We start from the raw sequence: 14121 nt of genomic DNA on the forward strand, positions 1-14121 counted from the left end.
TCTTCTGGCCTCCTTGGGCTAAACACCCGCATATATATATATATATATATATATATATATATATATATATATATATAATTTTTTTTTTGGTTTTTCGAGACAGGGTTTCTCTGTGTAGCTTTGCGCCTTTCCTGGAGCTCACTTGGTAGCCCAGGCTGGCCTCGAACTCACAGAGATCCGCCTGGCTCTGCCTCCCGAGTGCTGGGATTAAAGGCGTGCGCCACCACCGCCTGGCCCGCATGGATATTTATATGATAAAATAAAAAGTAAAAAAAAAAAATTAATGTTCTGCTCATTATCTCATTAACAGTTACCGTTTTTTAAGAGTAATCTAGAGTCACAACACAACTGAGCCTTTTGTTTTTCATGTCCAAACACCTAATTCTAGTTATGGAATCAGCAAGAGAAAATATTTATGTTTAGGCTAAATGTCCATTGAGCAGAGACTCATTCAGACTCAGTCTCACTTTAGCCTGCTGATGTTACCTGTTGTCACAGGATTTTATTTATTAACCATTTGCAATATTTGATTAGAGTTGGAATTGGAATGGAGGGTGGGAGGAACTAGACAGGAAATATTGTCGAAATAAGTAGCAAATACATTAGATATTATATTTTGTTGATTAAATATGTTTTCTTAAAAAATAATTTAACTTTCTTAGTGTTTCTCAGACTTAATTTTTAATAGTCCAAAATTGTCACAATCTTTTCTTTGGGATAGGTTTGTAACTAAGTTGTTGGAAGACCTCATCTTCTTTGTGGCAGATGTGACTAACAATGGACAGGATGTTCTGGATGTGGTCATCACCAAGCCAAATCGGGAACGGCAAAAACTAATGAGGGAACAAAACATCCTGGCACAGGTCAGTGGCTTCATGAACGAAATCTGCTTATTTTATGTTTTGAGTTACAGTACCAGTCATGCCTTGCTGTGTATCAAGTGACACCTCGACACTTATTTCAGTTTCTGTGAGTTTTAAATGTGGAGGTGGTGTCTGTGGGCGGTGTTTGCTCAGGGGCATTCTCAGAGGGACTGTCAAGGTGTTTGGCATGGCTACTGTCATCTCGAGAGTGGACTGAGAGGAGATCCACTTCCTAGCTGGCTCATAGAGTTTGGTACAAGTCTGCCTCAAGACAAAGCATTTCCTCCAGTGATGTGGTGAGTGTTAGCTTCTGGTGGTGGTTAGTGTTGGCTTCCTGTGATGGTTAGTGTTGGTTTCTGGTGATGGTTAGTGTTGGTTTCTGGTGATGGTTAGTGTTGGTTTCTGGTGATGGTTAATGTTGGCTTCCAGTGATGATTAGTGTTGGATTCTGGTGATGGTTAGTGTTGGTTTCTGGTGATGGTTAGTGTTGGTTTCTGGTGATGGTTAGTGTTGGTTTCTGGTGATGGTTAGTGTTGGTTTCTGGTGATGGTTAGTGTTGGCTTCCAGTGATGATTAGTGTTGGTTTCTGGTGATGGTTAGTGTTGGTTTCTGGTGATGGTTAGTGTTGGTTTCTGGTGATGGTTAGTGTTGGTTTCTGGTGATGGTTAGTGTTGGCTTCCAGTGATGATTAGTGTTAGCTGCAGCTTGATGGCTGGAGAATCACTGAGAGATGGGCTGCTGAGCCTGTAAGAGATTGTCCTGATTAGGTTAGTTGATGTAGGAAGACTCATTAACTATAGCCGGGCTGATCCCCTGGTGGAGATCCCAGACTGCAGGAAATGGAGAAAGATCTGAGCACTACACTCATTGTTCTCTGCTCCTGGCTGTGGACACAGGAAAACAGCTGTCTGGAGTCCCTGCTGTGCCTTCCTCTCCACGATGGGCTTCAACCTCCAAACTAAGACATTTCTCTTAAAAGTGAAGCATTCTAGAGAGGAGAGAGGGCATCTAGACGCAGCCATAGCGTTTTAAAGACATTACTATAGATCCCATATCCGTCAGTTCTGTGTGATTGGGTAGAAGCAGAGAGAGAATTCCACAGAACATAGATGGCAGAAATTAGGGACCATTTGAGGCTAGTTCAGAGGTACCCACCACAGGTCTCCAAAATACCTGGTGTGGTCAGAGCATCTCAAGAAACAAATTTCCAGGTGACTTCGGAACCTTGCCACATGCTTCCGTCTGCTCTAGGAAGGCATAGCAGTTTAGTACAGAACTCTGAAGTACATAACATACCAGTAAATTAATTCGCTTTCTAGTAACCTGCAGTTACATGTTCTTTTTATTGTTTTATTTGCTTCTTAAAATAATTAGCTTTTGTATTAACCACATATGGACACTTAGTGCAAAAATCCTGACATTTATTAATAATTAACATTAACACACAGTGCTGAGTTTGGAAAGGAAAACTGAAGATACATTGTCAGTTGATATCTATAGATTGTCTGAAAACAGTGCCTATCTGAAATAAAGTAAAGATCACAGGCCTAAGGGACAAAGTCTTTCGGTTGTCAGCAAATTATTTTTAGAAAGCATTTGATTTCAGGGACTTTTAGGACCTTGAGTGAATTATGAATATATTAACTGATATGTCCAACCTTTTATCTCATAAAATAAATATAAAATTCAAGGTTTAGGGAACATAAAATTCTTTTTAAAATAATTTTATTTTTAAGAACTCCACACATAAACACTGACTGCATTTATCATGTCTGACCCACTCTCCCCCTCCATCTTCTCTCTCCTCCAAACTCATGATCTCTCCCTTATTGTTATATGTATATACATACATATGTATATACAACCTGCTGAGTCCATTCAGCATTGCTCATTTGTGTCCAGTGTTGGCCACTGGGAGGCAAATGTGCTGTTTAGTGTTCATAGGTGCACACAGAAGACTCTCTCAGCGGGTGTCCCCTCTGGCCCTGCCGTCTTTCCACCTCCTCTTCCGTGACTTGTGACTTTCTGAGATGTAGATGTAGGGTGTGTGCAGATGTATTCATTAGACTTGGGCCCAGGGACTTTGTCTATATTTTGACCATCTGTGGATCTCTGTAAGTCTCCACCTGTTGCAAAAAGAAACTTCTTTGAGAACAAAAATGCCTCAAAGAACCACACTGTCATATTTCATGAACTCCAAGGGACAATTCCTTTCAATTTTGAATTCTTGTTTTGAGGCTCATGGCCTTGATCTCATGTTCCTCCACAGAGAACTTAGCTTGCTGGTTCCTCTCCAGAAGGAAAGAATGTGGCTCCCTGGGAATGGGGATGGGGATGCGGGTGGGGATGCAGGGGTGGGAGTGTGGGGGTGGAGGTGTCTTCCTGATTGCTTCTGTGGTTCCTTGTTAAGACTTCAGTGTTGATACATTCATTCCCACGGCCACTTACCTGCATACTGTGAACAGTGGATGAACTCTGAGAAAGAGTTTTATGTATTTAGAATCTCTGTTGTTAGGTGCCTATGTGTTTGGAGTTATTTCCTTTTGCCTAAAATGAGGTGAGAGTGACATTTGGAAGCCGTTACCTGATGTAAGTTTCAGGTAAAAAGTAAGCATTTTTTTTTTTATATTTTATTTTGATTTGGGAAAATTATAGAAAATTAACAGAATAATAAAAGCATATAGAAAATACATTTTAATTCATCTGAATATATCCATGTAGCTTGATACAAACACCTTCATATTTCCCATCTTAATGAAATACAATATTTAAATAAAATTAACCATGTCACTGATGTAGTGGACTTGTTGACTTTGGTTGCTCTTGTAAGCAGTGGGTTTTTGGTTCGACAGTGTGTTATTTATTATTCAGGACTAACAACCACTAAATACCTTCCACTTTTGCCCTAATTCCACTCACATATTTCTACAGTGCTTTTAAGCCTGTGCTGTTTGTTAAAATTGCAAATAGGTTGCAAAGCATGCATGTGTGTCCATCAAAGCAGAAGGATCTTCTTGTTCTTCTAGGTGTTTGGGATCCTTAAAGCGCCTTTCAAGGAGAAGGCAGGAGAAGGCTCGATGCTGAGGCTGGAGGACCTGGGTGACCAGCGCTATGCCCCCTACAAGTACGTGCTGCGGCTCTGCTACCGCGTGCTGAGGCATTCGCAGCAGGACTACAGGAAGAACCAGGTGGGTCCGAGCCTGAGCACCAGAGGCCTTGGTTAAAGTGTAGACTGAAGAGGCGGAAATTGGACTTTGCAAGGACCGGCTTTATGCGAGCAGCCCAGAGAACATTTGTAAGGACAGTTGAGCTGAACAGGTGCTTGCTCTGAAGTGTTAGACTCGCAGGGATGCTGCTTACCTGCACATGGTCCCGGCGGCTGCTGAGCAGGTTCTTGGGAGGTGCAGCCTTGCTCCGAGCACACCGACTAAGATATCTCTTTTGGCCAAGATCCAACATGCACCTGAAACAGAAGGGTCTGAGGGGAGGGGTGGGGTGGGTGTGCAGAGGAATGACATGCTCAGGGGTTGGGGAGCTCTGGAGAGTGGTGGGGAGTGGGAGCCATCTGCAGGACTGTAGGGGAACAGGCGTTTTATGTAGACAGAGTTTGGATTGGATACCTTTCTTCCCTGTGACCAAATTCCTGACAAGAAGAAACTTGAGGGCTTCTTTGGACCCACAGTTTGAAGGTGTTCAGACTATCATGGAGGGCAAAGCACATAGCAACCCCTGGCCTCTTGGCAGAACAGGAAGCTAGAACAAACAGATTGGGTTATAAAACCTCAAGGCCCACCCACCCCTAGTGACCCGCTTCCTCCAGGGAGGCTCTGCCTGAAGGCTCAGCCTTCCACAACTCTGCCCCCTGCTGGGGACCAAGTGTTCAGACTGTGTGTCTATGCAGCTGGGCAGGACGAAAGAATGAGGATTTTGGAAAGGCTGCCATGGTCCTAGGGCAGCCTGAGCTGTGGAGGACAGGCGTGGCTTGTGTTGGTCTAGGGATTAGCCAAAAGCTGTAATCTGCTAGTGAAATTATTTCAAGTCTCACTTTGTCTTAAAAATATGTAATAGAGTCTAGAGAGATGTTTCAGTGGTAAGCACACTGGCTTCTTTTCCAGAGGACCTGGGTTCAATTCTCAGCACTCACAGGCAGTTTAATGTCCTGCTGAAACTCCAGGCCCGGGGTATCCAATGTCTCTTTCTTCTGGCCTTTGTTGGCACTGAAGTCACATGGGTGTACATACATACATGCAGGCAAAACACAAACACACACACAAAATACAGTCTTTAAAAATCTGTAATATTTTGCATTGGGTTTAATGATGCAAATGTTTGACATAAAGCTACATTATTGATCACCTGGCATTTTATTCATGTATTTCTTGTCTAGTAGAAGGATCTGTGTATAGCTGGTGGTTTTTGTTCTTTTTTGTTGTTTGTTCTTTTGAGCAGTGTTTCTCTGTGTAGCCCTGGTTGTCCTAGAACTCATTCTGTAGACCAGGCTGGACTTGAACTCAGAGTTCCGCCTGTCTCTGCATCTCAAGTGCTGAGATTAAAGGTGTGTGCCACCAATTGAGTTTAGTTCATGAGGGCGTATGGTTTGAGAGAGGACTGGGAGGAAGGACCTGAGATTCAGGGCTCAAGGCGACTGATGAGGAGGTGGACGGTGTTAGAGGCAAGCAGGCAATGCTCAGCATGCACTCACTTTGTTTCAAGCTTAACGGTTTTCACAAATCAACTCAGTTTAAATAGTATTGAGTTAAGATAAGGGACAGAGACCGAGAAGCCAAGAGAGACACTCAAACTTACAGTGTTTTTTGTTTTGTTTTGTTTTCTTTTCTTTTTTTGTATTGGGCAACAAACTTGGCACCAGCTGGGCACTATGACTTGGCTCTTCCCTCAGCTGCCAGGCTGTAGTTTTAAGAATGGACCCAGTGTGTAAACCCAGGTTTTGAGTTATTTCCCGAGAGCTTGAAAGTGTTTTGGCAAGAAAACATTTTTTTTTTCTTCATGAAGAATGTGTTAAAATATGTTGGCTTTGGAATTCGGCTTCAGATTAAGAAAGGTCAAAAAAGAATATGTAGACAGATTAGCTAGATAATAAATAATATGTCAAGAAGCAGGAACAAACTGACAGTTTGAACAGGCCCTTAAGCATATCATGTACTTAGGCACATGCCATATAATATATAATAGGCATCTCTAATACATCTTGGTGATGAACCTAGTTCTTTCTGGCTGAAATGCTGCCGCTGGGTCATACTTCCAGTTTCACTGCATTCCAGTAGGATGGCAGTGTAGAGAGTGGTGTTCCTGTCTCCCCAGGAAGGACGTAGATCCAGAACTCTCTTCAGGCATTCGGGGATGTAGCACTGGAGACATCCTGCACAGCACCTGCCTGCCTGAGCACAGGGTCAGTGGAGAGGCAGCTGGGCAGGTTTCACTCCTGCCCACTCCTCTTCTTGGGTCCCCTGAACTAGTTACTTGTCTTGTAGCTGTGATCAAAGCCTGTCAAGGAGCCACAGAAGGGAGCTGTTGTTTATCTGGGCTCAGTTTGAGGGCATCATGGCAAGGAAGGCCTAGCAGCAGGCGATGTTGTGGTGGTGACAGCGTAAGACAGTGGCTGGCACACATCTGGCTCCTGGAGCTCAGAGCACAGGGTGGGGGTCTGCCCTGAAAGCACTCATTTTCCTGCCAAGCAAACACATTTGAGCATGTGCATATCCATGCACACATATAGTCACCTGCCTGGGTAGATATTTACATGCTCTCTAGATTCCCTGCAGTGTGCCACTGTGGGTGATCTACTCCTTCTTCCTCTCCCTCCCCTCCCCTCCTCTCAAGAAATAAGTCACTGATCTGACCAAGAAACAAGGACTTCTGGGTGTTTACTGAAGAGTCAAGTCCCTGCAGAATCTCACTGACTCTAAGCCATGGCTGGAACCTCTTTTTTCTGTTCTGTTGAATTAAATATGTGTGCATTTGCTCAGACCCAAATGGGGTCATCTCTATCATCCCCAAAGACCCAGGGACCATTTCAGAACAGGGGTGGGAAGATTGTAAGAGCTAGAGGCCGGTCTAGGAGCCCTGAGAACTGCTGCCTTCTGGATAGGACATGATGTTGAATTCATGAGCACGCAGCAGCTGTGGCTACCTGCCTACAGCCAGCGCATACAAAAGGACGACAGGCCTCCACAGAGAAACCCTGTCTCAAACAAAACAAAACAACCAAATCAAAACAAAAAAGACAGGCCTAATTGGCAGGAAGATGTTCAGCTTTCTATGGCCCCTGTTGGAATGCCAAAGTGTGCTTGGCTGTTTTCGCTTTGGGGGCCACCTCCCAGCTCCCAAATAAAACACACATGGAGGCTTATTCTGGCATTTATTTACTTATTTACTTATTTACTTATTTACTTATTTACTTATTTATTTATTTATTTATTTAGGTTTTTTGAGACAGGGTTTCTCTATGCAGCTCTGGCTATCTTGGAATACCCTCTGTAGACCAGGCTGGCCTTGAACTCAGAGACCCGAATGCCTCTGCCTCCCAAGTGCTGGGATGTAAGGCATGTGCCATTACTACCTGGTGGAGGCTTATTCTTAATTGTAAATGCCTGGTCTTGGTTTGACTTGTTTCTTGCCAGCTTTTCTTAACTTAAATGATCTCATCTACCTTTTGCCTCTGGGCTTTTGCCTTTCTCTTTCTTCTGTAATCTTACTTTCACTCTTACCCCATGTTTGGCTGGGCGGCTGGGCGGCTGGGCGGCTGGGCGGCTGGGCGGCTGGGCGGCTTCCTCTCTTGTTCCTCAGTCTTTTCTCTTTTCCTCCCAGATTTCTCCTATTTATCTTCTCTGCCTGCCAGCCCCACCTATCCTTTCTCCTGCCTTGCTATTGGCTGTTCAGATCTTTATCAGACCGATCAGGTGTTTTACACAGGCACAGTAACACAGCTTCACAGAGTTAAACAAATGCAACATAAAAGAATGCAACACATCTTTGCATCATTAAAACAAATGCTCCACAGCACAAACAAATGTAACACACCTTAAAATAATATTCTTCGACAGAAGAACAGGGGTCTGCAGGAGAGCAAAATAGAGAGGGTAATGGAGGGCACATATGATCACAGTATACTGCATACATGTGTGAAACTGTCAAAAATAAAGACTGAGAATGCTTTACATTAAACAAGAGGCAGTGTAAAGATGGTCTTCTTCTCCCAAGCTGGACCTGAGTAACATCACTGAAGAGACTCACCTCAGGGCATGTCTGTGAGGGTGTTTCTAGGTCTTAACTGAAGATGGAAGACCTTGAATGTGGGCAGCACCGTCCCATGAGCTGGGCCCTGGACTAAATAAAAAGGAGAAAGTGAGCTGAGTACCAGTGTCCCCCACTTCCTGACTGAGTCCTATGGGGCCAGCTTACCTCCTTCTGCCCTGGCTTCCTGACCACAGCCAACTGTATCCCTCGAACTATGAGCCACAGTAAGCTATTCCTTCAACTACTGCAAATGGCTTTCTGATGGTTTATGGGAAAAGAATTTAAAATGTAGGCAGAAAAGCTTTACTTTTTGCTTTGATCATCTAATTTTCCTTTGTCTCCACCTGCATTTAACACACTAATAAAGAGTTCATGTGTGATTTAGTGGTAACCCAGGTCTTTAATGTTGTATTTGGGTTTATTACTATTTAGAGAACTCAGTAGCACCTGTAATTTCATTTAATTATTTATCAACATCTTGGAAGCTTGCCTCACACCAGAGTATGATTCTGATGGTCATAAAAGTGTGTAAATCAATCTATAGCTTTAAAGTGATACACTGCAGAGGACTTTTACTTTAGTTAATTGGCTACCCAATAGCAAGACATCATTCTGAAAGGCCACAAAAAACGATGCCTAGATTATAATTAGATTTGTGTAACCAATATCATTTTCAAGGACTATATATGTTCCGGTAAATTTTGCTCAAGGCAGAAACCACTTTCTGATGAATAAATTGTCTCATCATAGGAACAGAGGTGCATTCCCAAGGAGAAACCCCTAGAAGAGAAGACATTTGCTCACTGAAGGGGTTACATTCCTTAGCTCTAAGGTGCTATGGATGTGTGGCTGACACACAGAATGTGAAAGCAAGTGATTGTGGTTTGGGAGGTAGGAGAGTGAGGATGAGGGACAAGGAACAGGACTGGAGAGATGGCTCAGCAGTTCAGAGCCCTGACTTCTCTTCCAGAGGGCCTGGGTTCAGTTCCCAGCACCCACATTGGGGCTCACAGGTGCCTGTAACCCCAGTTCCAGGATATTTGACGCCTTCTTCTGGCATCTGTGGGTACTGCATGCATGTGGTGCACATGCCCACACAAATAATAAGTATTAAAAAACAAACAGAACCAGGAGCAGACTAAATAGGGCGTAACTGAAACTCCCAGTGATGTTTTCTCTCTCACTGTTAGAATAACAGTTTGTCCCTTACCACAACTCACAAGGACTCTGTTTTTAAATAAAGAAATTATCACCTAACCAAGCTGATTCTCTCTTATACAATTAAAAATTATTTATTTTATGCGTGTGAGTGTTTCCCCTGCCTGTGTGTATGTGCACCGTGTGTGTGTGCGCCTGGTACCACAGGAGCTTTGCAGGTGCTACTCATCGCCTGGCACGCCCCTCCTGGTGCTCCCGGCTGCTGTCCTTCCGTCCTTCTCATTCTTGCTCCTCGCATGTCACTGTTTTTCCAGCCGCTCACCTGCCGCTGCCTCTTGTCTCCTCGTTTCCTTTCACTCACCCACATGTGAAAGCATGTTGTCTGCTCATCTGCTGTCTTTGGTCTCCTGGTGTGATCTCCAGAGAGACCTTTCTCATGTACAGCCACACTCATAGCCTCCCACAGGGGGCCCAGAACTTTTGAAGCCATCACGAAATAGTTATTACATGGTTGGATGTAATTAATAACTCGAGCTATTATGTGATCCTTTTTGATTGCTCCCTATGGATAAGTGTGCTAAGTTTTTGATATTATTTATCAGAGATCTTGTTGGTCATTCTAGTGTCAGTCTGAGGGAAACAAACAAACAAACCAACCTGGTCCATGCAGGACATTCAGACGGCTGCACCGATCTCAAGTTCCAGGAGTGAGGCATCAGGCAGTCATGTGCTTTTTTTTTTTTTTTTAAATTCTTGTTATTTTACTGGAAATTGATAGTTATAACTTCTGGTGAGAATCAGAGTGTCCCTTGCAGGCTGGTGAAATTCTAAGTTACCAAGGCATAAAAACTAAATTTAGATTTGCTTTGCTCACTTACAAGAGTGTCAGAGCCCATTTAAAAAACAATGATTAATGACATAGCTGTTAATTAATAAATTAGTTATTTGTGGAACTGAGGATGGAATATTGAGCCTTTCACATGCTAGGTAAGCAATCTCCCACAAAGCTCCACCCCAGCCCTTGGTTACAGTTTGAATTATGAAGACAGTGGATACCTTTTCTTTTCTCCAGAAATTTTCTTTATTGAAGCATTATTTACTTGTTTTTCTTCTGACAAACTCTCACTGGATTTTCCTGACTCAACTGCTCCAAGTTGCTGCCTCCCAGGGGGTCTGCCACTTCCAGGCAGCTCCTGCATGTGCTAATGTCTCCCCCCCCCCCCCAGGAGTACATCGCTAAGAACTTCTGCATCATGCAGTCCCAGATTGGCTATGATATTCTGGCAGAAGACACGATCACAGCCTTGTTACACAACAACCGCAAACTCCTGGAGAAGCACATCACAGCAAAGGAAATCGAGACCTTCGTCAGCCTGCTCAGGAGGAACCGCGAGCCGAGGTCTGCTCTGGCTGGATTGGGGGCCATAGCCACGCTCTGCTCTGGCAGGGATGGAAGAGTATTTTTGTTTTTTATTAAGTTTACAAAGTTGAGCACTTATTGTAGCACTGACTGTTGATGGGCAGACGATGCATTTATTTCTGTGATAATGGTGTGTGTTAACTACTGCTTTTTAGGTGATGGGAGCCCTTTGGAGACACTGTTGACATGTCTTTTTGATGCTGGGGAAATCTAACCTAAGGCTTACACATGCCAGGAAAGTGATTGACTGCTGCCCTGCACCCCAGCACCAGACTGACATTTAAATGCACTCATTTACTTCTATATGGCCTTTCAAAATATATTCATGTATTTCACACCTGTAATCCCAGCTGCTCAGAAGCCTGAGACAGGAGGATTACAAGACTAGGAATTGGGTTATAACAGCCAGTTTAAGGAAATCTTGGGTAACTTAGTAGGGCCCTGTAGCAAAATAAATTTAAAAAACAGTTGAGGAGTTAGCCCAGTGGGAGACTGGGAGGCTCAAGGTTTAGTCCCCAGTGCTGCAAAAGGAAGCCGCAGAAAACCCAGAATGTGTTCCCATAGACTCACCCAGGGGCCAGCTGTGGGCCACGTGTGTCCTAGGAGAGCTTTGGATGATGATCAGCACATTTATGGGCCATGGCACCATGTTGTGGTGTCAAAAAGTTGGGCACTTCTGATGGGTGCCTCATTTAAATATTATGCAGCTCCTTCTCATGAGGTAAGTGTTGTGCATTGTTATCTACATTTTAATAAAATTAACTGAATGACTTATTATCTATTTCTTTTTTGCTACTGGGAATTGAACCTAGGGCCTCTGACAACTGTAGGCCAAGCTGGCCTGGAGCTCACTATGTAGCCCAGGTTGACCTTCCCCTTGAGGCAATCCTCCTGCCTCAGACTCCCAAGTGCTAGGATGACACAAGTGACCACTACACTTGGGGGCTACTGAGCTTTTACCCACACTCTGGGAAGGAGAAGATGAAGACAAGCCACATGCTGGTGAGCACCCCCATCAGGAAGGGGGTGCCAGGCCTGAGGGTTTGCAGTCTCTTCTCACTCTGTGCTGTCTTAGCTGGGAGCAGTGCGTGTGGAGCAGCCAAGAACGCCCACTGTGCTTTCGCTGCTGAATCCCGTAGCAGTAAATGCCAGAAGGCGGATGGGCCTCTCCCGAAGTGTGCGTCCTAACCCTGTTACATACTCACTTGGTTTTGCTTTTTTGTTGATACTTGGGTTTGGAGACACTCACTTGAGGGAAGATAAATGATTTTCCTAACATGAGTCATTGTGCTAATGGATGAACATAATCTAAAAAATAAAAGTCAACATACCCATTCTACACAAGGCTTACATGTAATAGAAAGAATTGTTTAATTTGCTTTTAATGATGCTGTAGATGAACAGCACACAGAAAAACACTGCATTGAAACAGTATTAAAACAGCATCAAAACAAGCTTCTTTTATTAAATTCCAAATTATGTTTTTGTTGTGATGATTTTATTAAAATGCTTTGTTGGGCTGGTGAGATGGTACAGTAGGTGAAAGAGCCTGATGGCCCAACTTCAGTGCCCAGATCTCCAGGAGAAGAGCTGGGTGCGGGAACACTTGCTCACGTCTGTGATCTAGCACTGCACAGTGAGATGGAGGTGGAGGCGGGACAGTCGGCCAGAAGTCTGTGGACTGGTCAGCACGGTGCAGCAGAAGCAGGAGACCTTGCCTCAAGGTGGAAGGACAGAGCTGACTCCTGAAAGTTGTCCTCTGACCTCCGCACACACCATGGCTTGCCAGAGCCCGTGTCTGGCCATGCACACACTTTAGTAATTAAACATTTTTTAAAATTAGTGAGTGGATATACTCAAGACACTTTGTTTACAATAGTGAAATTGTTGAAGAATCACTAAAAGATATTCTGTTAAATATAAAAATAAAATGCTTTTTCTTCATGTTTACTTTTCTCTTCCTAGGTTTCTAGACTATTTGTCTGATCTCTGTGTGTCCAACAGCACTGCCATCCCCATCACTCAGGAACTCATCTGCAAATTCATGCTGAGTCCTGGCAATGCGGACATCCTCATTCAGACAAAGTAAGCTGCCTCATGGAGGTGTCTTTTGGAATATCCCTCACTGTATGTGTGCTTCTTAATAGATTTTGTGTGTCATTGGTTTCAAGGCTGGTGTCCATGCAAGTGGAAAACCCCTTGGAGAGCTCCATCCTTCCCGATGACATTGATGATGAGGAAGTTTGGCTTTACTGGATTGACAGCAACAAGGAGCCTCATGGCAAGGCCATCAGGCACCTCGCCCAGGAAGCCAAGGAAGGCACCAAAGCTGACCTAGAAGTTCTTACTTACTACAGGTACTGGGGCACTCACACCTCCACAGCGAATATTCACCGGGAGCCGATTCTTGAAAACTTCTAAGAATTAGAGATACAGTCAGAGGGCATTTAAAACTCAGAGAGGGGAGCTGAAATGGTCAGGGCCACCTAAAGAGCTCAAAATGAAAGCTAATGTATGTGTGTTCTGCTTGCATTCTCTGATGAGCTTGGGACTTCTGTCAGTAAGGCGTTTCTTCCTGTTACTGATGGGACGTAGGGGCGGATGAGCAGCAATGAGACCTTGACTGTGGACTGAGGGGGAAGAGGAACTGGGGAGATAGATCTGGTTGCAGGGGTGGCCTCACAGGAAGTGGCAGTGGGTTAAGAGGGGATCTTGTGAGCATGTGCACTTTGGGGCTGGAGAGGTGGAGGTGTCTGTAGTTCTGAAAGGTCACCTGTGTTCACCAGCAAGGACAGGAGAGGTGGTTCCCAGGGGTCAGTATGTTGGGATCAATAACCTAACTGGGGGGCTGGCAAGATGGTTCAGTGGGTAGAAATGCTTGTCATGCAAGTCTGACAACCTGAATTTGATCCTTGGAACTAATGGGGGAAGGGGAACCAACTCCCAAGTGCTGCCCTCTGACCTCCACAGGGTGATGTGTAGTGTGTGGATGCCCTCCTTCCCCCTCAAAGAGAAAAAACCAACAACAGTTAAAAAGACCTAACTGGCTCTGAATTTAAGAGATAAAACCCAAGGCAGAAGCTCTCGAGACAGGTTGATGGGAATCAGGGAAGTGTGCAGAACATCTGGAGTCTACTGGTTTTTATCTCTCAAAACCAAACTGACGCTGCACCCTTAATCTTAGAGGCTGGAGAACCCTGTAGTAGCACCATCGGGACCGATCCTGTTTGCTCTGCGAACCAGGTGGGGACAAAGTCAGTGTAGATACTGGGGGGTCCCCACCCTCACCCCAGCAGAGGCTGGGAAGGTGGAGAGAGGTGTCTTCCTGTGACTCATTGTCCATTCCAGGTTTGGTGCACTTGATGTTAGGACTGAGATCCTGGCCGTGAGAGGAGCCTTAGTGACAGGGACAGAGCGTTAGAC

The 14121-nt window shown here is 44.5% G+C and overlaps 1 protein-coding gene across 2 annotated transcripts in view; it reads left to right on the top strand.

Moving 5' to 3' along the window:
- The window catches only part of Itpr2 (inositol 1,4,5-trisphosphate receptor type 2), a 423811-nt gene that overhangs the window by 124369 nt on the left and 285321 nt on the right, over positions 1 to 14121 (top strand). For both annotated transcript variants that reach the window (XM_028891637.2, XM_028891638.2), the window contains 5 exons: positions 722 to 863; positions 3890 to 4051; positions 10505 to 10677; positions 12664 to 12783; positions 12870 to 13055. In XM_028891637.2, coding sequence (XP_028747470.1) covers positions 722 to 863; positions 3890 to 4051; positions 10505 to 10677; positions 12664 to 12783; positions 12870 to 13055 — 783 coding nt within the window. The remainder of the gene's footprint in view (positions 1 to 721; positions 864 to 3889; positions 4052 to 10504; positions 10678 to 12663; positions 12784 to 12869; positions 13056 to 14121) is intronic.

Source organism: Peromyscus leucopus, chromosome 3 (genome assembly GCF_004664715.2).
Source record: "Peromyscus leucopus breed LL Stock chromosome 3, UCI_PerLeu_2.1, whole genome shotgun sequence".
NCBI classification, from domain to species: Eukaryota; Metazoa; Chordata; class Mammalia; order Rodentia; family Cricetidae; genus Peromyscus; species Peromyscus leucopus.